The 25000-nt window shown below is 39.9% G+C and overlaps 1 protein-coding gene across 2 annotated transcripts in view; it reads left to right on the top strand.

Annotated features, from left to right (window-relative positions):
- GRIA1 (glutamate ionotropic receptor AMPA type subunit 1) overlaps window positions 1–25000 on the top strand; it is a 301513-nt gene that overhangs the window by 233566 nt on the left and 42947 nt on the right. For both annotated transcript variants that reach the window (XM_055325538.1, XM_055325539.1), the window contains exon 12: window positions 23019–23217. In XM_055325538.1, coding sequence (XP_055181513.1) covers window positions 23019–23217 — 199 coding nt within the window. The remainder of the gene's footprint in view (window positions 1–23018; window positions 23218–25000) is intronic.

Here is a 25000-nt window from a genome sequence, read left to right on the forward strand (position 1 = left end):
GCATTTTAGGACTCATGCACATATAGTATATAAAGCCATGGGACTGGAGGAGGTTACTTTGGGAGGTGAGTCCAGAAAGTGAAAAGGAGAGCCCCAAGCCCTGAACCCTTTATCATTTAGAGGTCATGAAGAATCATCAGAAAGGACTGAGAAGGAGCAGTGAGGAAGGAGGAAAACCGGGAGGGTTGTATCCTAGAAACAAATGAGAGAAGTGTATCAAAGAGGATGGCGTAAACACCTGTGTGAAAGGTTACCATGCAATCAAATAAGGAAACAATAGGAAATTGGCCAGAGCTATACCAAGAGCTGTGCGCTAATGGAAATCACTGTATTTGGAAAACTGGAACAAGCCCATAATATAAAAGTTTATCTGTATAATTCTTTCTGTAAAAAGTCTAACCTCAAATTTCCATGTCTTCTTATCAGAAACGCATTTGTATATACTGGTAGGTTATGCCCTTCTGCAATCATTGCCATAAGAGAAAAAAGGAAGTAATAAGTAAACTAAAACCTTTTGATTGAAGTTGGACAGGGAATCTGGACAGAGGCAAGAGATTTTTGCATATAGTCAGGATGTGATTAGACTTACTGTGATAGTGATTCACAGCTTATGTTCATCAAGAAGACCAGCTCAGCTTCTAGCCTTATCTATGATACCTGGATGTTTGGGAGTGGATGAGCCCAGAAATCATTTTAATGACATATCCCTGGATTCTAACTAGCTTTCATTCTTCTCTGGTGCTTTAACTTGAAGAGATTCATTCTAAATCCTATCCTTAATGAACCAAAGTACAATTCCCTTGAATGAGATCTGATCGCACCTTTGGGTTCTCCTAATTTCCCAGTCCCTCACACCTCTGAATAAAGTTTTCCCTGAGAAAACAGAAAGGACTCTCTAATCCTTCATCAATCAAACTCCCCCTCCACCCTTCTTCTTGGAGGAACTAAGATCCTACAAGGAACTTTTGGGGTAGGGCCAAAATAAGTATTAGAAAACAATAGGGAATGATATTTTTGTGGCCCCACCTCGGATTCTCTCAGTAAAATATATAGGAGACAAAATTAAGGTCAGGGATGAATTGGGTTGGGTTGGAAACCTCAGAGGTTTAGAGTGGGTCAATCTTCAAATGGAAGGATGGGTGGTAACATATCACAAACATACAACAAATGGCTTTAATCATTATAATAATCATTACCACTGTTTATTATCTGCTAGCATTATCTCATTTAATCTTCATTAAAAACCCATTGAGTAAGCAATTATAACTAAAGATTTTAATTTTACAGATTAAAAAAAAGATATTCAAAAAGATTACATAAATAGGCCAAACCCACACAATTAATGTCAGTCAATCTGACTAAAAACCCACAGGGTCAAATACAATTCTACCCTGCCAAAGCAACGCAGTAGAAAGAACCCTCAGTTTGCAGTCAAGGATTTATTTGCTTTCTAAACCTAGCACCAACATTAATTTTGAGGGTGACTTTGGGAAAAGTCATTTAATCTTTCTAAACTTCAGCCTGATTTCCCTCACCTACAAAATAATCAGGACAACCTTGATGATCCCTAAGGTAACTTCTGGTACTTGTGTCTCTGATTCTAACTTGTGATAATCATGACTTTAAGTTCTCTCATTTGTAAAGAGGGTTTTGATTTTCAAAATACAGTCATCTATTATTGTATTTGATCTTTACAACAATCATGAGGCAGGCAAGCATTACTCTCTTTGTTTTACATACAGATGGGGAAAAAGACTTGAAACAGAGTAGGTACCCTGTCCATGGTTAACATAGCTGCTCCCCAGTCAACTGTTCTAATATTCCAGGTATCTCTCCTCCTTTCTCTCAGGTACTTTTTCTACCCTCTGGGGCCTACCCCATTTCTCATTCCTAGGAAGGTTTTCATTACTAATTTAAATGTTAACTGCTAAGAAACTAAAGGAAGGGTGTATACAGGGGCCTCCAGCACCACTAGGGTCCTAAACAGGGGCTGAAGGACTGGAGCAGGATGGATCCAGCTCCCCAGGAACATGCCTAAGGATGCACTGAGTGTGCAGGAACTCAGATGTGCTGAGTGTGCAGGAACTCAGGATGCAGAAAAGGAAACAGTGGATTTTTCTGCAGGCTGGGAAGTGCAAGGCTGTAGATAACATTATCCATGGCTATGTAGTAGCCAACAACCTTTCCTGGTGAATTCATTCTTTAGGTCTCAGCTTAGTAGATCCTTCTTCTGGGAAGCCTGGGAAGTGTCATGAGCACAAGACCCTATATGGCTGGTTTTATACCAATAATTATGGAAAAATTCTACTAAAATATTTGCTTCTTCTTAGGGTTCCCCATCTCAGGAAATGTCACCATTCTCTTCTGAGATGCCTTTTTTTTTAACTTTTTTTTATTTTAATTCCAGTTAGTTAATGTACAGTGTAATATTAGTTTCAGGTATACAATATAGTGATTCAACACTTCCCATACATTACCCTGTATGTGCTCACCCTGTTGTGCTCATCACAACAAGTGAACTCCTTCATCCTCATTACCCTCTACTCTGGCAACCATCATATTGTTCTCTGTAATTAAGAATCTGTTTCTTGCTTTGTCTCTCTCTCTCATTGTTTTCTCCCTTTGCTTATTTGTTTTGCTCTTAAATTCCTCTGAGATGTCTTAACCAGAAATGTAGGAGACAAGGAAAGGGAGATTGCCTAGCCTAGGGATTAAAAAGTAAACTCTGGACTCAGGCTACGTGTGTATTGATGGGAAGACACCTAACCTTGCCAAGCTTCAGTTTCTCCTTTCATAAAATGGAGCTAAATACTATTTTCTTCATAGTGTATGCTGAGGAATAAATATAAACATCTCATAAAATGTCTGGCAAAAATAATCAATCAAAAACTGGAGCTCTGAGAAACCAGTGAGCCTTCTCCTTCCCTCTATATTCAATCAGTCTTCCCACAGAGATTCTACCTCCTAAATCTAGGTAAAGCTTCTCACTTTCTTTCCATCCTTGCCTCTATATGATCCAGGTAGTCATCACTTCTGATCTGGGCTCCAGTATTGCCAGTTTATCTCCATGCCCCCATTTTGTTGCCCTCTCACCCTAATCTATTCTCTGCAAGGCAAGTTCTCACGACATATGGATTGCTCATGTTGCCCACTGCTTTCCGTGCCTAACTTTCTGTCACAGAGTCCTTCCAGTACTCCAGGACCCTGTGTGGCCTCCTCTGCCTCATTTTTTATTACGCAGCACCCTCCCCATGAAGGATCCTACTGTATCCCTCTATCATTCCTCTGTGGTAGGAACGACTTATCTCTTTCACTCTCACATCCTTGGTGTTTGGGTTTTTTTTTTTATTTTAGTTATTTATTTGAAAGAGAGCATGAGCAGGGGATGAGGGATAGAGGGAGAGAGAGAAGCAAGCTCCACACTTGCAGGGAGCCTAAAGCTGGGCTCAGTCCCAGGACTCTGGAATTATTACCCAAGCCAAAGGCAGATGCTTAACCAATGGAGTCATTCAGGCACCCCTGGCATTTGTTATTTTTTCTGCCTTTTAGAACCTTCCTTACAATACAACCTTTCCTGGTGAACTCATTCTTTAAGTCTCAGCTTAGTAGATCCTTCTTCTGGTAAGTGTCATCAGCACAAGGCCCAGCTCACAGAAGGTACTTATTATCTATCAAATAAATGGCCAAGAGTGACAGCATCAAAGTCAATTCAATCTTGACTTAAATCCCTGCAACCTGAGGGCAAGCTGGGCTCTCTATCTGGGCCAGGATTCAGCTTCTAGATGATTCCATATCATTTAGCAATCCTGCTTTTGGGTATTTATCTAAAAGAAGTGAAATCGGGATCTAGAAGAGACGTTAGTACCCTCATATTCTTCTCAGCACTCTTTACAATAGCCAAGATGTGAAACAACCTAAATAGCTATCAATGATAAATGAATTTTTAAAATGTGATATATATATATATATATATATATATGACATTCTGAAATATTTGACATGAATGAACTTTAAGAATATTATGCTAAGTGAAAAAAGCTAGTTACTGAAGGACAACTGTTGCATGATTCCATTTATATGGGGTGTCTCAATAGTCGAATACACAGAAACGGAGTTGAATGGTGACTTCCAGAGGCTGGGAGGAGGGGAAAATCTGGACTTGTCAATCAATGGGTGTAAAGTTTCAGGGAAACAAGATGAATAAGTTCTAGAGATCAGCTATACAACATTGTTAGTTTAGAAAAGTTAATAGTGCTGTATTGTACACTTAAAAATTTAAGAGAGTAGATCAAATGTTGAGTCTTGTTTTCAAAATAAAATGAAAATTTTTTAAAAGAAGGAAATATACCTGGGTTGTGTTTAGCAAGGTTTGGGGGATCTTTTGTTATCACAGCATAACATATCAACATATCATAGCATATAGAATTTGATAAAGATGGAAAGAAAGCCCTTCATATAACCTAGGGCTTAAATAATATAATAGCTGGCAAAAACACAAAGAGGGATTGCACCTGGCTGAAAGCATTGAGAAAATCTTTTTGGAGATAATACCATGTGAGACAGATTTTGAAATTGGGAAAGATATCTAAGGATACACAGAGAGAAATAAGCAAGATAATATGCAAGAATGAAAATACTCAGAATGGACAGGGAAGGTGAGCGTAGCCAGAGCAGTGAACAACTAATAAAAAGATCAGGGAGAAAAAATAGGACAGATTAGGCCCTTAATATATACTAGTCTCCATCCTGAATGATTTATATATTTATTTTTCATACCTGTGTCAGTTTTCAATTACTGCCATAACAAAATGTCATAACCAAAAACAACACAAGTCCAGTATGAGTTTCACTGGGCTAAAATAAAAGTTGTGGCAGAGCCATGTTCCTTCCTGGGGGATCTAAGGCAAAATTCATTTTCTTGCTCATTCAGGCTGTTGGCAAATTTGAATTTCTATGGTTATAGGCCTCTAGTTCTTATTTCTGAGGAAATAAGGGCTTCGGCTGAGGGCTCTTCTTAGCTTCCTCATTCCTTGGCTCATGACCCCCTTTATCTTCAAAGCCAGAAATGGAGGACCAAACACCTCTGACACTTTGAATCTCTCCTGGGCCTTTTTCTGTCTCATCTCTTTGAACAATTCTTTTCTACTTTTAAGGACCAATATGATTGCATTAAGTCCTCCTGGATAATCACCCTGCTTTAAGGTCTCTGGCCTTAATTCCATCTGAAAAATATCTCTTATCATTCAATGTAACATAGTTAAAGATTCTAGAAATTGGATCGTGTCTTTGGAGGGCCAGTTTTCTGCCTACCACATCCCATATCATAAGTAAGGAAACAGGCTTAGTGGTTAGGTAACATATCCAAGGTTACCACCTAGTTCTTGACAGCTGGCTTTTGATCCCAGTTTTATCACCAACTTCACCCAGAGAACATAAAGGAAAAAAAGTGGAGCATGAGGCTAGAACAGAACAATAGGTTAAGGATTTATTGTAGCCACTCTCAAATGGCAGCCATAAGAGAAGTTTCAAAAGAACCAGTCACACTTTAGTTTTCTATTGCTAACAAGTTACCACAAACTTCGTAGTTTAAAACGACACTTATACATTACCTCCCAGTTCTATAAGTCAGAAGTCCAGTATGTCATAACTTGCTCTCTGCTCTAGTTCTCACAAGACTTAAATGAAGGTGTTAATCAGCTGAGTTCTCATCTAGAGTTCAGGGTCCTCTTCCAAATCCATTTCTGCTATTATCAGAATTCAGTTCTTTGTGACTATTGGGCCAAAATCCCCATTTACTCGCTAGCTGTCAGCAGAGATATCCCTCAGCTTCCAGAGGTCACATAGCTCAAGGAGCTGATCCTTGCTCCTTGGCCCCCCTCCCTCACATCAATTCCCTTCCATCTCAAATCTCTCTGACTTCTTCTGTCACCAACGAAGGAAACTCTTCTATAGTTTCATGAGATTAGATTAGGGCTACCCAGATAATGTACCCCTTCTTCTTAAGTTCAAATGATTAATAAACTTAATTACATTTGCAAAATCTCTTTTGCAATGGAATATGACATAATAATAGAAATAACATGAGAGAGCGGGGGAAGTGGAGGTTATGGGGCCATCTTAGAATTCTTCCGACTATACATTCCATGAATAATGGAACAAATAATACCATGTTATTGAACACATGAGGAGCACAGAGGCAAGGATAGATGCCTAGGGCCCAGATTTTGGTGATGAGCAGAATGCCAGGTCTGTGTGAGAACTGAGGTAGGAGATCACTTCCTGTCTTCTGAAGATGAGGATGAAGTTAGAGATTTCTTAGTGCCTCTTCCAACTTATGCATGGCCCAAAGCAAGCCCATAGCCAAATGCATTTCCACTTATGTATGTCTCCATTAAAGGAAGGATGTTCTTGGTGAGAATTTCTGAAGTAAAAGGGAAGAAATCCAAAGTTATTATTCCATACCTATAATAATTCACACAACCTTGTGACACAGATTTGCCAAGAGTAGGAGGCTATCTAAATTTGGGAGGACATCAGTCTTTTACAATATTTTTAAAGAAACACATTTTATAATTTTAATTTTATGCAATAATTTGTTCTATGACAATCACTTTTCAGAACAAGGATTCTGAGGGAACATGATTTTAGGACTATGTAAGAATTATGGATCTACCTGAGATACCAGTTTCTCAAAAATCGGTGCTTCTGAAGTTTTTGAAATCAGTTTATTAATTCATACAATAAACAATTCCTTGTGCAATCATATTTTTGCTATTAATTAGCTCAGGAAATAATTTTCTGTATAGATAGCTCAGGGGAAAACATTACAGATTGCCTACTTATGGAGTTCCATGTTCACTCAACAAATATTGAGACTGTATTAGGTTCTAGGGAATTATGGGGAAATTTAAACTCTCTCACATGATTTAATAACTTAGTGTAGTGGCAACAGCAAAAAAGAGCAGAACAAGGAGTGATACTGAGGAAAAACGTAGAAAAATTGAGAAAAAATTAGAAGTGACTGGTAAGAATCAGCAGGCAGGCTTCTCAGAGGAGATGGCACCTGGAGCCAGACTCCTAATGGTTAAATCCAGAGCCCACTCCCTGACATCAGAGGCTCTGTTGATCTAATCCTTGCCTCATTCTCCATATGCTCACTACACAGCTAATTACCTTGAACACGTGAAATTTTTTCCTGCCTCAGAGTCCTTGCTCTTCCTGTTTCCTCTGACTATAATGCTGTTCTTCCAGATTCTTCACACATCTAAATCATGCTCAACCTTCAGCTCTCAGCCTAAAAATTACCCTCACAGGGAGATTTTTCCTCACTTCCCTATGTATTGATCCTTTCTTTCCTCTTCCTGACTCCTTGCCACCCAAGTTAGTGATGAAAGAATAGTAGTAATACTGAGTAGCTGACCTGCTATTATCTCCATTTTTCAGTTGAGTTTGCCAGAACTCAGAGAGAGCTAAGTTACTTCTCCAAGGTCACATAGCCAGTGGGAGAAGAAGCTGGGATTTGAACCCTGGTCAGATGATCTCACACCCATAATTTTAACCAGTATGTCCTCGGTTTTCTTTATATTACAAACACTGTGGGTATTCACTTAGAAAATCAGAAAATAGAAGGTAGAAAAGAAAGAGAGCCTGTAATCCAGCCAGCGGGATAAATCCAGACACTTAATCTCTGCTAAAGCTGTTTTCAAATGGGGACATATACCAACAGACACATGAAAGGATGCTCAATGTCATTAATCATCAGGGAAATGCAAATCAGAACCACAGCGAGATATCACCTTCTATGTGTCAGAATGGGCTAGAATCAAAAAGATAAGAAATAATAAGTGGGTGAGGATGTAAGAAAAAGGAATGTTCATATGCCATTGGTGAGAGTGCAAATTGGTACAGATGCTGTGGAAAACAATATGGTGGCTTTTCTAAAACTTAAAAATAGAGTTACCATATGATCCAATAACTCTACTACTGAGTATTTATCCAAAGAAAATGGAAACACTAATTCAAAAGATGTGTGCACCCCCTGTGTTTCTCACAGATTTATTTACAGTAGCCAAGATATGGAAAGAAACTAAGTGCTCATTGATAGATGAAAGGATAAAGAAGATGTGCTCTATAGGGGCACCTGGGTGACTTAGTAAGTTGAGCATCCAAGTCTTGATTTCAGTTCAGGTCATGATCTCAGGGTGGTGAGATTGAGCCCCACATCAGGCTCTATGCTGGGTATGGAGCCTGCTTAAGATTCTCACTCTCCCTCTCTCTCTGCCCCTTCCCCCATGGCTCATACTCTCTCTTTAAAAAAAAAAAATGTGGATGCCTGGATAGCTCAGAGGTTGTGTCTGCCTTCAGCTCTGGGCATGATCCCAGAGTTCCAGAATCTAGTTCTACAACAGGCTCCCCATAAGGAGCCTGCTTCTCACTCTGCCTGTGTCTCTCATGAATAATAAATTAAAATCTTTAAAAAATAAAAAAAATTAATTAAGAAATATTTTTAAAAGATGTGATTTTATATATATATATATATATATATATATATATATATATATAGAGAGAGAGAGAGAGAGAGAGATTAATCATAAAAAAGAATGAGATCTTGCCATTTGCAATGTGGGTAAACCTAGAGGGTATTATGCTAGGGGAAATAAGTAAGAGAAAGACAAATACCATATAATTTCATTTATTTGTGGAATCTAAAAAAACAAAACAAATGAACAAACAGCAGAAACAGAACCATAAATACAGAGAATAAACTGATAGTGGCTAGAGGGGATGGTGTAGGGCCCTGGGGAAAATGGATGAAAGGGAGTAGGAGATACAGGTTTCCAGTCGTTATGGAATGAATAAGTCATAAGGGTAAAAGTTATACCATAGGGAATGCAGTCAATAAAATTGTAATAGTGTTGTAGGGTGAAATATTGTAGCTACACTTGTGGTAGGCACAGCATCACATATAGAGATATTGATCACTATGTTGTACACCTGAAACTAATAAAACATTGTGTGTCAACTATACTTCAATCTTAAAAATAATAACACTAATTTTTTTAATGGGGTCATATACTCCGTTTTATAAACTGTTTTTTTCCACTTAACAGCCTACTAAAACTTCTTTCCATGTCATCTCTCATTTCTGAATAGTATTAGCTGCTTCTACCAGAAGTCTACTCTGGTCCAGGTACCCTGCTAGGCCCATTAGAGCTCATCCTCACAACACTTTTAGGTTGTTCCTGCTATTCTCACCATTTCATAGATAGATGAAACTGAGCCTCAGATATGTAAAATAACTTTTCCAAACTATACAGTTAATGAATGGCAGGGACAGGAGTAGGAAAATTATACCATTTCTGAACTCATTAATAATTCTCTTCATTGTCCCAGAAATAGCTGTGTTGTCCTTTAGTAAAATGAACAGGGGGCTGTGGGGAAGAAGAAGAGCAGCTGCTCCCTGCCTCTGGGGTTGCCCTGCCAGGTTGGTTGTGGATACGTGGGAGTTGGGGATCTGAGCATTCAGGAAACTGGGCAGGGTAAAAAAAATACCTGGAAATGGAAGATTTTCAACTAGTTGTTCTAAGTACCTCCTTTCCATACATGCCCTGTCCTGGAGATAACCAAACATTAATTAGAGCAGAAGCACACATTGTTTGTTATTTTATCTACCATTTGCTGATGGGTCAGGACCTATTTTTTAAAAGCCTACAACATTCCAACCTAAGGACTTCAAATGCGGGATACGTTGGGCCACAGATGACAACCCAGGCCCACACCTGGTGCCCTGAGTCAGGGACCCAGACCCTTGGAACCCATCTCACTTCTGAAACCAGCTGGTGGATCAGCAAATAGTAGGAGCTCTAGGGAGGGCTTTGGATATAGGGAAACCATATGTTTTGGTATTGTGGGCTAGCCAGCAGGCAGCTAGCTATAAAAAGAGAGTGGCTTCTTCTAAGAACTTAAGCCCAAAATATATGTGAAGGAAGTCCCATTTTTAACACCAGTATGGTGCCAAATATTCCTTTGTGTCTAGGAACTGTGGGCAAGTGGTGCTTGGGACCTGAAAAGGTAAACCTTGAAAGATGAGAGTGATGGCCCTGATCCAAGCTGGACCCATTTTCAGCACAAGTAAATCACACCAGATCTAATTTTATGGATCTGGGTTCACATTTGATATGAGTTCCATCACCTGCTTTGTGACCTTGAGTAAATTATCTTTCTGAACCTCAGTTTCCTCAGTTATCAAAAAGAGATATGACTAACTGAGCTAAAGAGAGTGATGGGGATTTAAAAAATGGATGCCAAGTATCTTCTGCAGTGTCCAGTTCAAAGGCCATACCCAGAGAAAATGGATGTTGGGCGGTTACTACTTTTGAGGCAAAGTGAAATTCTTGCTTGTTCATTTTCTTGTCCCATCTCCATACCACAGCACAGGCTGTTCCTGCCCCCAAGAAATGCCTCTCTTTCTATTTGAGAATGTTCAAAGCCTGCCTGCCCTGCACAGCCCTGCCAATGGCCCCTCTTCCCTGATGCTTTTCCATATTTTTCCCAGTTGGACATGGCTTTTCCTACCTCTGCACTTCCTTAGCACTTGATCAATGGTTCCCTGTGCTGTTCAGCCCAGCCCATATTTCACAGCTACTCTATGTCAGTCATATTCATCCTATTGATCTCCTTAAGAAGAAACTTCTTAGTTATTTTTCATCAGGCTTGGTATATATTCAGTCCTCAATAAATACTATGTAATTATTCATTTATTCAGTATATGTTCATTGAGCACCTGCTTTCTGCCAGGCACTATGCTAGGCACCAGGAATATAGCAGGGAATGACACAGATAAGACCCCTGGCATCACTGAACTTACATTTTAGTGGAAACCAATAATAAATGAATAACAAATCAATTGATAAATATATATATATAAATCATTTTAGACTATGATAAGTACTATGAAGAAAAGGAAACAAGGTAAGGTGAGAGAGAGATGGGTGCCAGAGACAATCCCTAGAGGGGTGGATGTGAGGAGATGAGGTACGAACATAAACTTAATGGGGAGATGGAGGCATGTTTGGGACAATTTCGGGGAAATGAGTTCCAGGCAGAGGGAACAGCACCTGCAAAAGTCCTGAAGTGGGAAAGAATTTGGTACGTGGTAGGAACTGTAAGAAGGCCAATGAGGCTAGGGCATGATGATAACAGGAAAGATGGTACAAGATGGGGTTAGAGGTGAGCCAGATCAGGTTGACTCAAGCAGGGCATTTGGATTTTACTAAGTGAGACCATTTTAAGTAGGGTGGGAAACAGCATGATCCTATGTATAATTTTAAAAGATCCTCTGGCTATTGTGTGGACATGGATTGTATAAGAATGAGAAAAGCAGCAATGAAATATGACACTAATACTTAAGTGTCTAGAATGGTATCTGTGGCTATGGGGATGACTGGATGGGACAGACTAGGGTAAGACAAAGAGCTAATGCAGAAATGTGTCTCTGATATTTGGTTTAAAGAGTGGGATGGACAGTGATGCCATTTCCTGAGATGAAGAAGGAGAGGAGTTAGTAATGCTGTATTTATTTGGGGTTTTTTGGAAGGAGTTCATTAAGAATTTTGTTTTAAATATTTCAGGTTTATGGTGTCAAGAAGGCAGTTAGATACATATGTTAGAGGTCAGGAGAGGGCCTACAGATTCAATTTGGGTTAATATTTGTATATGATGTGAGATAAGGGTCTTGAGCAAGTTTTAACCTCTCCATATCTCAGTTTCATTATGTGTAAAATAAAGATAGTAAAAGTACCTATCTCATCGGATTTGGGGAGGATAAATTGTAAATCAATAAGTTAAGGTGTGTAAAGTATTTAGATGGTACCTAGCACATTCAATAAGTAAATATTCACTAGTGTTAATTATTATTTGCTGTTGTTGATTGTGATATAGGAGAAATCATCTGAATATGAGCTCATGAAGTAGAGTGGAAGAGAAGAACAAAATTTACCTCTCCCAGTAAAACAAATGTTTTAGATTACTTAAAATCAAGTTCCATCATCTGTGTATTGTGGAGTTTTTAATAAGTTAGTATTATCACTGCAGTAATACTGGTGTAAGGTTCTTAAATAAAAGAAGATGATAGTCCTTTGTTATTCTGGGTTAGTCAGAATACACCTGTAATCTTGTGCCTATTTTTGAGTGCACTTAAAAAGAGATTTCAATAACCCAGGTTAAAGCAGGTAGAACAACCTAGTTGTAAGAAGTCTCAAAATGACTAAGTTTGGAAAAGAGCTGAAATAATTGAGAACAGAAGAAAATTTTTCTATGAGGCTGATGAAGCTTGAACTTCAGGACACCTCTGTTGTACAAACTCCTCCAGGCCCTAATTTTGTATTCTTTTTCTTAAGAAGGAGTCCAAAATTACACACACTTTGGGACCAACAAAATCTGTACCACCCCTGACTGAGAATACACAAAACTGCCTCCATCTTAAAATCTCATTGCCACTATAGGTCATTAAGCAGAGGCTGGGCCCATCCAACTGATGATCTGTAGAAAGAACTGAGTCCAGCATTCAGCAGAGAACAGAATCCAGGACTGGTAGGGTGCTTTCTAAACACTATGGCTCCAACTTTTAAGAGTTTCACCCCTTTTCTAGAGAGCAGTCTTCCAAGGATTTTTTTTTTTACTCTTAATTTTTAGTACAGTAGTTCTTAGCCATTATAATTAATAATGATAAATAAATGGATGGATAGATGATAGATAGATAGATAGATAGATAGATAGATAGATAGATAGATAGATGATAGATAGACAGGATCTAGTTACATGTGATTTTGACATATAACGTCAATATGAGAAAATGTTAAAATTTTTTTAAGTTCTAAGCCTAGTTATACTACCAACCTATTGTGTGTTCAATTTTATTGTAGCTTTCAATGAATATAATTCTTAGATTAAGTGGAAGTTTTTAAAATTGTCTGCCTGCCTCCATCACCTTTATTTTTAATTTTCTTTAATTTTTTTAATAAAAATAGTTTATATCCATTAAAATTAATTAATTAATTAATTAGGGAGTCGTTAGCATCTATGAATAAAGGACTTGCACTGGAGGAGGTCAGCTGGAGCAAGATGGTAGGCAGGGATGGGAAGAGAGCTGAGGACTAAGCTTTGAGCACAGAAAGAGCTTGACACTGGGCAGAAAGGAAGAATGAGCAAAAAAGACTATAAAGGAACAACCTCGGGGCTCCTGGTGGCTCAGTCAGTTAAGCATCTGACTCTTGATTTCAGCTCAGGTCATGATTTCGGGGTCATGAGATCAAGTGTCATGTTGGGCTGCATGTTAAACATGGAACCTGCTTAAGATTCTCTCTCCTTCCCTTTCTGCACTTCCCCCACCTGGCACACACACACACACAGTGTATGCATGCATGTTCTCTCTCTCTCTCTCTCTCTCTCTCAGAAAAAAACATAAAGAGAAACCTGCAAAATAGGAGGAGACTGAGGAGCAGAGGGGTCTAGAAGCTAAGAGGAGTGTTTCTAGAAAAAATCATCAACATCACCATAACCATTGCTACTGGTGACACCAATACCATTAGTATTGTTGTGTCTGTGCTAAGTGCAACACATGACTTACTCCTGGAATTCTTATCACCCATGAGATGGAAATCATTATCTCCATTTTCAAGTGTGGAAACTGATGCTTACAGAAGGAATGAAAGAATTTAGTACATTTTAGGAATGACTGAACTCATCTACATCCTTTCTTTTGCAAACTATGCCCATGCTACATACACTCCATAGTCTACCTAATTGGAAAACAATAGGAACGTAAGACCACTCTTCTTTATATTAGGGTGGGGGGTATATTTTTTTATTGGAGTTCGATTTGCCAACATATGGCATAACACCCAGTGCTCATCCCACCAAGTACCCCCTCAATGCCCGTCACCCAGTCACCCCATCCTTCCGCCCACCTCCCCTTCCACTATGCCTTGTTCATTTCCCAGAGTTAGGGGTCTCTCATATTCTGTCACCCTCTCTGATATTTCCCACTCATATTCTCTCCTTTCCCCTTAATTCCCTTTCACTATTTTTTATATTCCCTGTATAAAAGTGAAACCATATAATGATTGTCCTTCTCCAATTGACTTACTTTACTCAGCATAATACCCTCCAATTCCAACCACTTTGAAGCAAATGGTGGTTATTTGTCATTTCTAATTGCTGAGTAATATTCCATTATTTATATAGACCACGTCTTCATTATCCATTCATCTTTCTTTCTTAAAAAAAGATTTTATTTATTCATGAGACACACACACAGAGAGAGAGAGAGAGAGAGAATGGCAGAGACAGAGGCAGAGGGAGAAGCAGACTCCATGCAGGGAGCCTGATGTGGGACTCGATCCCAGGACTCCAGGATCACTCCCTGGGCTGAAGGCAGGCACTAAACCACTGAGCCACCCAGGGATCCCCTCCATTCATCTTTTGATGGACACCGAGGCTCCTTCCATAGTTTGGCTATTGTGGACATTCCTACTATAAACATGGGGTGCATGTGTCTCAGTCTTTCACTGCATCTATATCTTTGGGGTAAATACCCAGCAGTGCGATTGCTGGGTCATAGGGCAGATCTATTTTTAACTGTTGGAGGAGCCTCCACACAGTTTTCTAGAGTGTCTGTACCAGTTCACATTCCCATCAACAGTGCAAGAGGGTTCCCCTTTCTCCACATCCTCCCCAACATTTGTTGCTTCCTGTCTTGTTAATTTTCACCATTCTCACTGGTGTAGGTGGTATCTCATTGTGGTTTTGATTTGCATTTCCCTGATGGCAAGTGATGTGGAGCATTTTCTCATGTGCTTGTTGGCCAAAATGTCAATGCTACCCAGGGCAATTTACACATTCAATGCAATCCCTATCAAAATACCATGGACTTTCTTCAGAGAGTTGGAATGAATAATCTTAAGATTTGTGTGGAATCAGAAAAGACCCTGACTATCCAGGGGAATATTGAAAAAGAAAACCAGAGCCAGGGGCATCACAATGTCGGATTTCAAGTTGTACTACAAAACTGTGATCATCAAGATAGTATGGTACTGGCACAAAAAGAGACACATAGATCACTGGAACAGAATAGAAAGCCCAGAAATGGGCCCTCAGCTCTATGGTCGACTAATATTTGACAAAGCAGGAAAGACTATCCACTGGAAAAATGACAATCTCTTCAATAAATGGTGCTGGGAAAATTGGACACCCACGTGCAGAAGAAGGACACTGGACCATTCTCTAACACCATACACAAAGATAAACTCAAAATGGATGAAAGATCTAAATGTGAGACAAGAATCCATCAAAATCCTAGAGGAGAACACAGGCAACACCCTTTTTGAACTTGGCCACAGCAACTTCAAGATACATCGATGAAGGCAAGGAAACAAAATCAAAAATGAATTATTGGGATTTCATCAAGATCAAAAGCTTCTGCACAGCAAAAGAAACAGTCAACGAAACTAAAAGACAACCTACAGAATGGGAGAAGATATTTGCAAATGACATATCAGATAAAGGGCTAGTATCCAAGATCTATAAAGAACTTATTAATAATAACTCAACAGCAAAGAAACAAACAATCCAATCATGAAATGGGCAAACGACATGAACAGAAATTTCACCGAAGAAGACAAAAACCATTCTTCTTTGAAACCTAACTATGCACGTGCTGCAAACAGGGTACTAGCTCAAAGAGTACTGGGGCTTTCCTTAGAACTTATTGTCCAACCCTCAGCTTCCCATCCCTGGGACTCACCATAAGAGTCCAAGGCCTTCCCCCTGTCACAGTGCTGAAACACAGTGACCAGCAGCTAGGGCAATTAAAATGAGTCACTCCTGCTAGCCAGGGAAGTGCTGAGTGATTTGCAGCTGGTGACAAATGGATAATTGGCCACTCAAATGCAGTGTCTTAGATGAAGTGGCCTCATCAGTAAAATTATTGCATGTGGCCAGAGCTATTTACACTGGTCTGGGAACCTTGATACATGATCCCAAGTGAGCCTCTCTCTGAGCATAGCTTAGTTCAGTAATTAGCCAAGATGGACTTTTCTTTCTCCCAGTAATTTAGAGGCAGGCCATCTGAGTTTCTACCTTCACACCCATGTTTTCATTACTTTTTAAAAATAGCCATTTGAAGCAGATGACAAAAGGAAATAGGTTGAGCTCAGTGACCTCTTGAGCTCAGCTGAATGAAGGCACACAGGAGGTATCCCTTCCGTCCCCTTCCTCTTGGGGATTATAGGAAATTTGCTTTTGAAATAAAGAAGAATGTCCATATCCAACTCCATGTCGAGAGGTCTTAGAGAGTAGGTTGATGAGATCAAAAGTTGATTGCTTTTTAATAACTTTCCACTTCCCACATCCCAAGGATCTGTTTTCCTGAATGTCCCTGGCATGGTATCTGCTCCCTCACCTCCAGGCAGTTCGTTGCTCCTCACACCATCTGCTTTACCTCCATACTGAAATGTTTTTACCCTGTGCCAGGCACTGTGCTACATGATCCATTTGTATTTTCCTTTTTAATTCTTAAAAATGCCTAAGTGCTATTACTTCATTTTGTGAAGAAACTAGCAAAGAGAGATTTAGTGACTTGCCCAAAGTCATACAACCAGTAAGTAATGAGACAGGACTCCATCCTGCTTTGTCTGATGACTGGGCCCATTCTCTTGACTAGTGCCCTCTACTTTCTCCCTGAGTATAGCACAAAAGTAATTGTCAAATGAATCACTGCAATATTTTATCTGGGTATTTATGTGGAGGTAATAATAACTACATAGATGTCAAGATATCTCTCGACTACTATAACATATTAACTTAAATCAAAAGTCTGACATTCACAGTAGGATGGAGCGCAAAAGACAGCAAAATGTGGTCCACAGGCCAAATTCAGCCTGTTGTGTGTTTTTAGTATTAAAGTTTTAATGTGATACAGTTATGTGCATGTGTTTACCTGCTGTCTATGGCTACAACAACAGAGACAAGTAGTACATAAGGCCCTCAAAACCTGAAATATTTATTGCCTAGACTTTTACACAAAAAAATTTGCCTACCCCTCAGCCAGAGCAACAAATCCAAGCTGAGAGATTAGAAACAATTAATTAGTGAATCCTAATCCATGATCAGGCAGGAAATACCTGTCAGAATCAGAGAATGATCCAATCAGAGCTAGCTATCTTCTATTAGCATCATGTTTAATAATATATTTAGTGTCTTATTAACAAAAGAATAAAAAATCATTTATGAGAAGAGACAGCTGATGGCCAGCATCAATAGAGCATGTCAGAATCCATTCACCCAGTAGGCATGAACTGTCATTTGAATATTGTCCTCCCCCATAACCCCTGCTCCCATTGATCACCAAATCCTGTCACTTTGATCTCTTCACCCAGTCTGCCCCTCCCAATTTCTGCTCTGTTATCAAGTTCAATCCAGCACCTTCTCTGATGATCAATATTAACATAAGTAATAATCAAAGCAACATCTTAAAAAAAGTCATTACAGCAGCATGGTTTGAACTGTAATATGAAAATGATTGTAGCACATCATGGGGAAATAGAAGGGATTGCTTAGTGTCCTGCTGGGAATAATTAGGAAGTTCACAGAAGAGATAATATCCCACTACCTCTTCCTTTTACCTCTATCTACTGAGCCTTCTCCTACCCCCGGCATCTTTCTGCTTGGCATTCTTCTACTTATACTCCAAAACCTAGCACAATTTTCTCCTCCTCTAGTAATTCTCCCTGATCCCTGCCAGCAGATTAATTATCAAGCCCTTCTGTGTCTACTTAGTACTGCTTTCTTACTTGTCACATAATTGAAATAGTACTAAAATCACCATTTATGACATTGACATAAGATGACATTGACATATGATATTGACATATATATATATATGATGATGGCTCTGTTACGTACCTACCATGCTCCAAACACTGTGTGAAGCACTCTGCAGGGAATCAGGGTATCAGACCCCAAACCTTGTGTTTTAATCACTAGGCTACACTGCCCTCCCATCTTCTCCACAGAAGGTAGAGACTGTAGTGTATTCAGTTTTATCTCCATAATGCCCAGCAGTGCCTGCCATACAAACAATGCTTATAAAATGAATGAATAAATAGTATGGTACATGTTTCTAAAGATTCCTATCCATTTGGTCATTCAAACACTAACCTGAGCACTGTTGTGAAGAGCTTTTACAGATATAATTTGAAATCCCAAATCAATTGACTTTAAGGGACAGAAATTTGTCCAGGTGGGCCTGACCCAAGCAGATGAACCCTTTAGGCACAGAGAGCTTTCTCCAACTAGTGGAAGTCAGATAATTTCAAAGAATGAAAGGGAATGCCAGACTATTACTGGCTTTAAGATGGAGGAGACACATAATGCAGAATTCAGGCAACCTGTAGAAGCTGAAAGCAGCCCCTGGCTAATGCCCAGCAAGGAAACAATGACCTTGGTCCTATGATCACAGGGAGGTGAATCCTACAAATAACTGGTAAGCTTGAACAACCCAAGCTCCAGATGAGAACCCCAGCCCCTGCCAGCATCTTGATTTCAGCCTGGTGAGAGCCTTATTAGAGAATCTAGACACCCTGACCCAGACTTCTGACCTACAGAACTATGAATGAGTACTGCTAGAAGGTGCTAAGTTTGTGGTGATTTGTTATGCAGTGATAGAAAACAAATACAAACAGGTTTACCATTCTATCAAGATGCTGGTGGTCAGACTGCTTTCTGTAGATCCCAAACATTCCACTGAGCTTTATAAGAAATGAATATTGGCAATGATCCAACATCAGGGAGATATCATGGGTTAAGGAAGTCCATGCCCATCTAGAAATCAATCACAATCTGGTAAGGAAAGTAATGTTCTACAGTGTGTAGAGTACTGGATAAGAAATTTAAAGTCCTGGTTCCTAGTCCCAGATTGGCCAATGCCTCACTCTGTGACCTTGGGTAAGTTACTTTATGTCCCATAAGTACAGATCTTTCATCTGTAAGATGGGGATATTCATCCTTCACCCATCCATTTCTCAAGACTGTAAATATAAGATCAAGTAAGAAAAAGAGCCCAACAAGCCATAGAAGTTGTGACCAGTTCTCTAGAGGGACATAGGGAATCCTCCATCACTTAGATACTTTGAGGAAGAGCTGTGCCAAGTTATGAGATTAATAAAATTCAGGTGACTAGGCACACTTCCAAAGACAAGATCACAGCTGTTTCTTCCCTATGAAGGAGTTTATCCTGTAGATTCCTACAAGAATTCTCACAAAAATAATGCCTGCTATTTCAATAGCACTTTTCAAAGTGCTTTTGCCTCTACCATTTTAATTCCAATAGCTTGGGATCCCTGGGTGGCTCAGCGGTTTAGCATCTGCCTTCGGCCCAGGGCATGATCCTGGAGTCCCAGAATCAAGTTCCACGTCAGGCTCCCTGCATGGAGCCTGCTTCTCCCTCTGCCTGTGTCTCTGCCTCTGTGTGTGTGTGTGTGTGTGTGTGTGTGTGTGTCTCATGAATAAATAAATAAAATCTTTAAAAAAATAATTCCAATAGCTTTAAATCCATTAAAGGAAAATAATCAACTAAGTCTAGTACTGAAAGTTTTGGTTTCTCACCATGACATAGAGTTGTATCAACCTATGAGTAGACCGAGGCCCAGCTGAGCAGGCAACTTGCCAAGGTTATAGGGCTGGTCAGTCAAAGAGCAAAGACTCAGTCTTGGCTCCTTACTTTTGATACAGAACCAGAAAATGCAGGGTTCTTGGATAGAGGCCCAGCTTTGCCTGTACCAGATCTGAACTGAAGAAAGACGTTGCCTTATACTCGAGTTCCTATCATGTGGATCAGATGCAAATGAAGCATTGGAATGATGTCACATTTTCAGGACCCTCTTCCTCTGATCTTCTAGTTATTCCACAGATGAAACTTACTAGCTATTAAACAATAGACTCCTTCTTTGCTATTTTTATTAAGTAGGTAGGGATATAGGGAATAGTGTGTAGGGTAAGCTGCTCTCAACACCTACCAGATAAATATCAATTAAAGGAGAACAGTGAAGAAGGAATCATTGGCTTGGAACTTTCTTGGAAGGGCTTTGACTTTTACTAGATAATCCTCAACTTGAGATACCTTAGTTGGGTCTCTCAGTTCAGTAATGTTAGAAAAGGGAGTAGCCATCCTGAACACTTGGTCTACTACTTGACTCCAGGCATCCTAAGCTTTAAGCAAGTTTGGATTCTCCTGGCTCTGAAAAATATTCCAGGTCTCTAGAATCCAAATCCAATGTGAATAGAACTACCAGGTTATGAGAGACTTGACAGTCATGCATTCACATGTTATTGAGGCCCACTCTAGGCTAGGTACTATAAGGTTCTTTACTCTTATAGAGCTTATAATCTAGGGAAACAATAGACTGTCAACAATTATACCAACAGAAATCAGATTTCAACTGCAATGTGAGCTGCATGGGGCTCTGAGAGTCTTAAGTCTGAATGCTGAAAAAGTAGTGGGTCAGGTGAGGTCTGGAGGATGAATAGGGTTGATGCAATGATGAGGGAGGAGAATGGCATGTGATAAGGGTGTGAGCATTTTGAGTAGGAAGGACCAAACAAAGACCAAAGCCCATGTTGTGGAGATACTGGGGAGCAAGGTACGGGCCAGAGCACATAGGGTCTTAAGGGTTACCAAGGAGTTTAAATTTTATTTCAAGTGTAAGAGAAGGGATTTCATGGATTTTACACAAAGAAGCAACATGATACAATTAATGTTTTTAAAAAGACCACTCAGGCTGATTAGGCAGATGAAGCAGAAGATAAGGGCTGGCGTCTAGTTTAGATGCCACTCGGGTCACCCAGACCTGAGGAAAGAGCATCATCTTCAACAAAGCCTCAGAACACTAATATTTACCACTTCCTAAGGTGAAGTAAACACTGGACTAGTTATCAGAAGACTGGTGTGATTTGGAGTAGAGATGTGTACTAGTCTTGAAGCATGGGGAGAATACTTTTGCCTTTGTGTGTATCATTTTGTTTGACTGCCCAATGGAAGCCATGAAGCCTGGTCTACCTGTTTATGATTTCAAATCATAGAAACTCATAGATGGAAGAGTATAAAAGAAGGCTGGGCCCTTGTGATGTTTGACCCTGCCTCTAAGTCAACATATGTCCCCAGCACTCTATACCCTGGGGGAGTAAGAGTGAGCACCAAATACAGCATCTCTGTAAAGGTCTACTACTTGAACATCTTCAGAAATGGGGAAACTCACTCTCACCCTCAGGTTGTGCCACCTTAAATAAAATACCCACTTCTTTGTATTTAGTGTTTGTTTTTCTGAAATTTCTGCCAAATACTCCTAAATCGGGTTTCATAGTACCAGTCTCATGTCAATCCTTCAGTGAACACCTCTCTCTGAGTCTTTTCTTCCTGTCCCCTCCTCCTGCAGCTATTCTTCACATAACATAGCTTTGCTCCACTCTCCTGGTATCACTCCTTTGAACAAATTTCCTTTTATTTCCCTTTCAATGTGAAGCCTCTAAGGACATTATTTTCCATACAGCAAGCAATAACAAATATTTGTTGAATTTTTTGAAGTGAGCACTGTCTGCCTAGAATGAAAAGGAGCCCCCAAGAAATGGAAACAAAGTGAAACACACAGGAACATGGGAGTAACATAAAGAATGTTGACCAGAACGTTGAGAACAGTGTGGAATAATTACACAAGCTGGCAGGCCTGGGTTCTGCTCATGGGTCAGTGTGATTTGAGACTCAAGTTTCTTTATCTGTATATTCATGGGTTGAATTGGTGATTTCTTCAGTTGTTAAATATTAGGTTTTACTTAAGCACTGTCACCTACTGAAGGCTCTGAGCTTGAGGCTGTCAGGGCACATGTTAGAAAGGATGTAAAGTTACAGTAACTCCAGGATGACACTTCCTTAACAAATTGAGCCAGATGGAAAGAGAAATAGAATGCAAATAACTTTATCACTATATGATTTGGCATAATCTGATGCCCTGTCTGTCCACCACATTAAATCATTAATCATTCTATGGGACATGGACATATCATTCATATATATATATATATATATATATATATATATATATATATGACATGGACATAATTTTGAAATATCTTTGGAAAAATGTTCTAGAATTGGAAATCTCCTAGCCAAAGATGAAAGATCACTATAGAATCCTTGACTATTCCTATTTTTCTTCATTGTTGGGCATAAGAGGAGCATAGGACTCTAAGAAAACCAAGGATCAATTTCTCACCTCATTTATCATTGTCAGAGTTAAAATTTTGATCCAGTACAAAATATTCTTTGTATTTTATTTCAGCCAAACTCTTTCTCTGTGGTAGAGGAGAGCATTGTGGCTGCCATCAGCAGTGATTCCCCCAAACTGGCTAGAGTATAGTTGTTCTCATTCTGTCTCCAATCCATTCTCCCTTCCCTTCCTTCTAGTCCACCATTTTGGTGACCTTTGATGGCCAAAAGAACAACAATGTGAAGGCAGTCTGGAAACATTTCTGAACATGATCAAAATTGTACATGTGTATAAATGCATCTGCATTCATATATGTGTGCACAAATACTTAGTGTGTATGTAACTCCATTTAAAACGATGTTTGTACATGTGTGTGATTTTGTGGACAAGTGTTGACATATCTGTCTTTGTTGGCACATGTATTGATGTATATGTATGTGCAAAAGTGGTGTGAATATATGCCTGTGGGGTTTTATCACCCCTGAAGAATAGCAACCACATAGGTCTTTATCTGTGATAAGGAACAAAATGCCAAGGAGAATCTCTCTGACATATGAATTCTCACATCTAGCTGACAGAGGAGAAGGGTGCAATAGGGTTTGACAGCTCTGCTGACAGGGCTTAGGCTGTCCCTTGGCCCTTCCCTATAGCATTCTGCAGTTGATGTCTATGCTTCTGACACCTCTTCCCTTTGGCCTGCAGGTCCCTGTCTGGCCGCATCGTTGGTGGTGTCTGGTGGTTCTTCACCTTGATCATCATCTCCTCATACACAGCCAACCTGGCTGCCTTCCTGACCGTGGAGAGGATGGTGTCTCCCATCGAGAGTGCTGAGGACCTAGCGAAGCAAACGGAAATCGCTTATGGGACCCTGGAAGCAGGGTCCACTAAGGAATTCTTCAGGGTAGGAACATCCCTTGTCCTAAGGCACCTTCACAAAAGAGAACCTGTCATTAAAATATACTCACTAAGAAGCATATGATTGGAGGCAACCAGGGCAACTGCTTCACATAGTACAAATCAGGGAAACCCAGAGCAATTCTCAGCTTTCTACAAATCCCTGAGAAATGTACATTTCTACATTTGTGATAACTTCAAAGCTCTTGCATTGAACCAGACCCTTACATATTACAGCCTATGCCAAGTTCCCTGAAGGCTGCAAAGGATATGACATGCAGTTTTTTCCCTGCTGCCACACATACTTGCAATATAATTAGTAGTTGACTAGGACCAACTTAGGGACAAGGTCCAGACCTGATACCCTTTATGTCCTCTCCTTAGAGACCTGACAAATAAGAAGATGGTATATGGAAAACAATTACTGTTAACAGGTGGTCTATTTACAGTGCCAGGAGAGAGAAAATGTGAAGTGAGAGTGGAGATGGTGGAGATGTCATGTGGCTGGAAGCAGCAAGTGAAGGCAGAGGAGCAGAAGCCTCGGGTCAGCTAGACCTAGAGTCAGCCACACCTATGGCCAGAACCTGGCTCTGTCCTTGTTCTCTGTCCCTTAGCCTCTTTGACACCGTTTCCTCACCTATAAAGTCTGGAGAGTAATAGCTACCTTAAGGAGTCATTATAAAATTAAAAGAGATTAGGATCTACAACACAAGGCTCTGTTTCCCATTAGGGTTTTAGGGTATAGGCATTTGGGGTGATTTTGGGGAAGGGGTAAGGATTTATAGCCACTAAAAACATATCTAGACATCATGAAACTAGGGCAGACCTGGGTTGGCTAATTACATTCCAGGCAAAGGGGACAACTTGAACAATGCTCCAAAGCAGATAAACCTATAGTTTCCTGGACTGTAGACATGTTCATCCTAAAAGCTGAACAAATATCACATGGAATTACCATATTTTGATGAAAGAAAAATGATAAACAATTGCTACCACTCACCTAGCACTTACTAGGTAATCAGGTCCTGTGCTAGCACACCCTACATGAATTATCTCATTGAATCCTTTCATTAGAGAGGAGTTAGATATGTGTTGTCCCCATTTTATATATGAAGCTCAGAGAAGTAAAAGTAATTGCCTGAGGTCACACAGCTAATAAGTAGCATAAGGAGAATAGACGGCAAGTCCCTACCTTGCTTCAAGCATTGATGGGGATCCTGTGCAGACCTACTAGGTTTTCACTGCAACTTCATAGAGCAAACCCCTGGCCCTGGGTGAACCCACAGAGTAGAGTAATTTGCTCAATTTCTTGATTGTGGGCTCTGTGTTCTGTATGACAAGCAGGAAGGGGACCAAAGTCTTAACAATCACTGATCCAGTCTCTAAGGCTAAAATCATCCACTTCCGATATATTGGAGCAAGAGGGTAACTTGGAGGTCACATGGCCAGAATCTGTCATTTTAGAGAGTGACATGACTTGCTTAAGCTTACCCAACCAGCTAGTAGAAAAACCTCCTGTAATCTCATTATAATTCTCTGGCATTTGTAGGTTACAACCAAAGTGTAAGGAGATGTCTGATATTTGTCCATATAGCCAGTCCTATGCCACAGGCCTGCTGATGAACCTGGGGAACAGCCAAATCACTTACCCATTATATACCCATGCTCTCATCCCCAATATCTGAGCACATCACCATCCCCAAAGCACTTTCCCAACCATGGTCTCATTTATGATCCACCTGTGACCTGTGGCAGGACAGGGGTTGTATGTCCATTTTGTGGACAAGATG

This window comes from Nyctereutes procyonoides, unplaced genomic scaffold, assembly GCF_905146905.1.
Source record: "Nyctereutes procyonoides isolate TBG_1078 unplaced genomic scaffold, NYPRO_anot_genome, whole genome shotgun sequence".
In the NCBI taxonomy this organism is placed as follows: domain Eukaryota; kingdom Metazoa; phylum Chordata; class Mammalia; order Carnivora; family Canidae; genus Nyctereutes; species Nyctereutes procyonoides.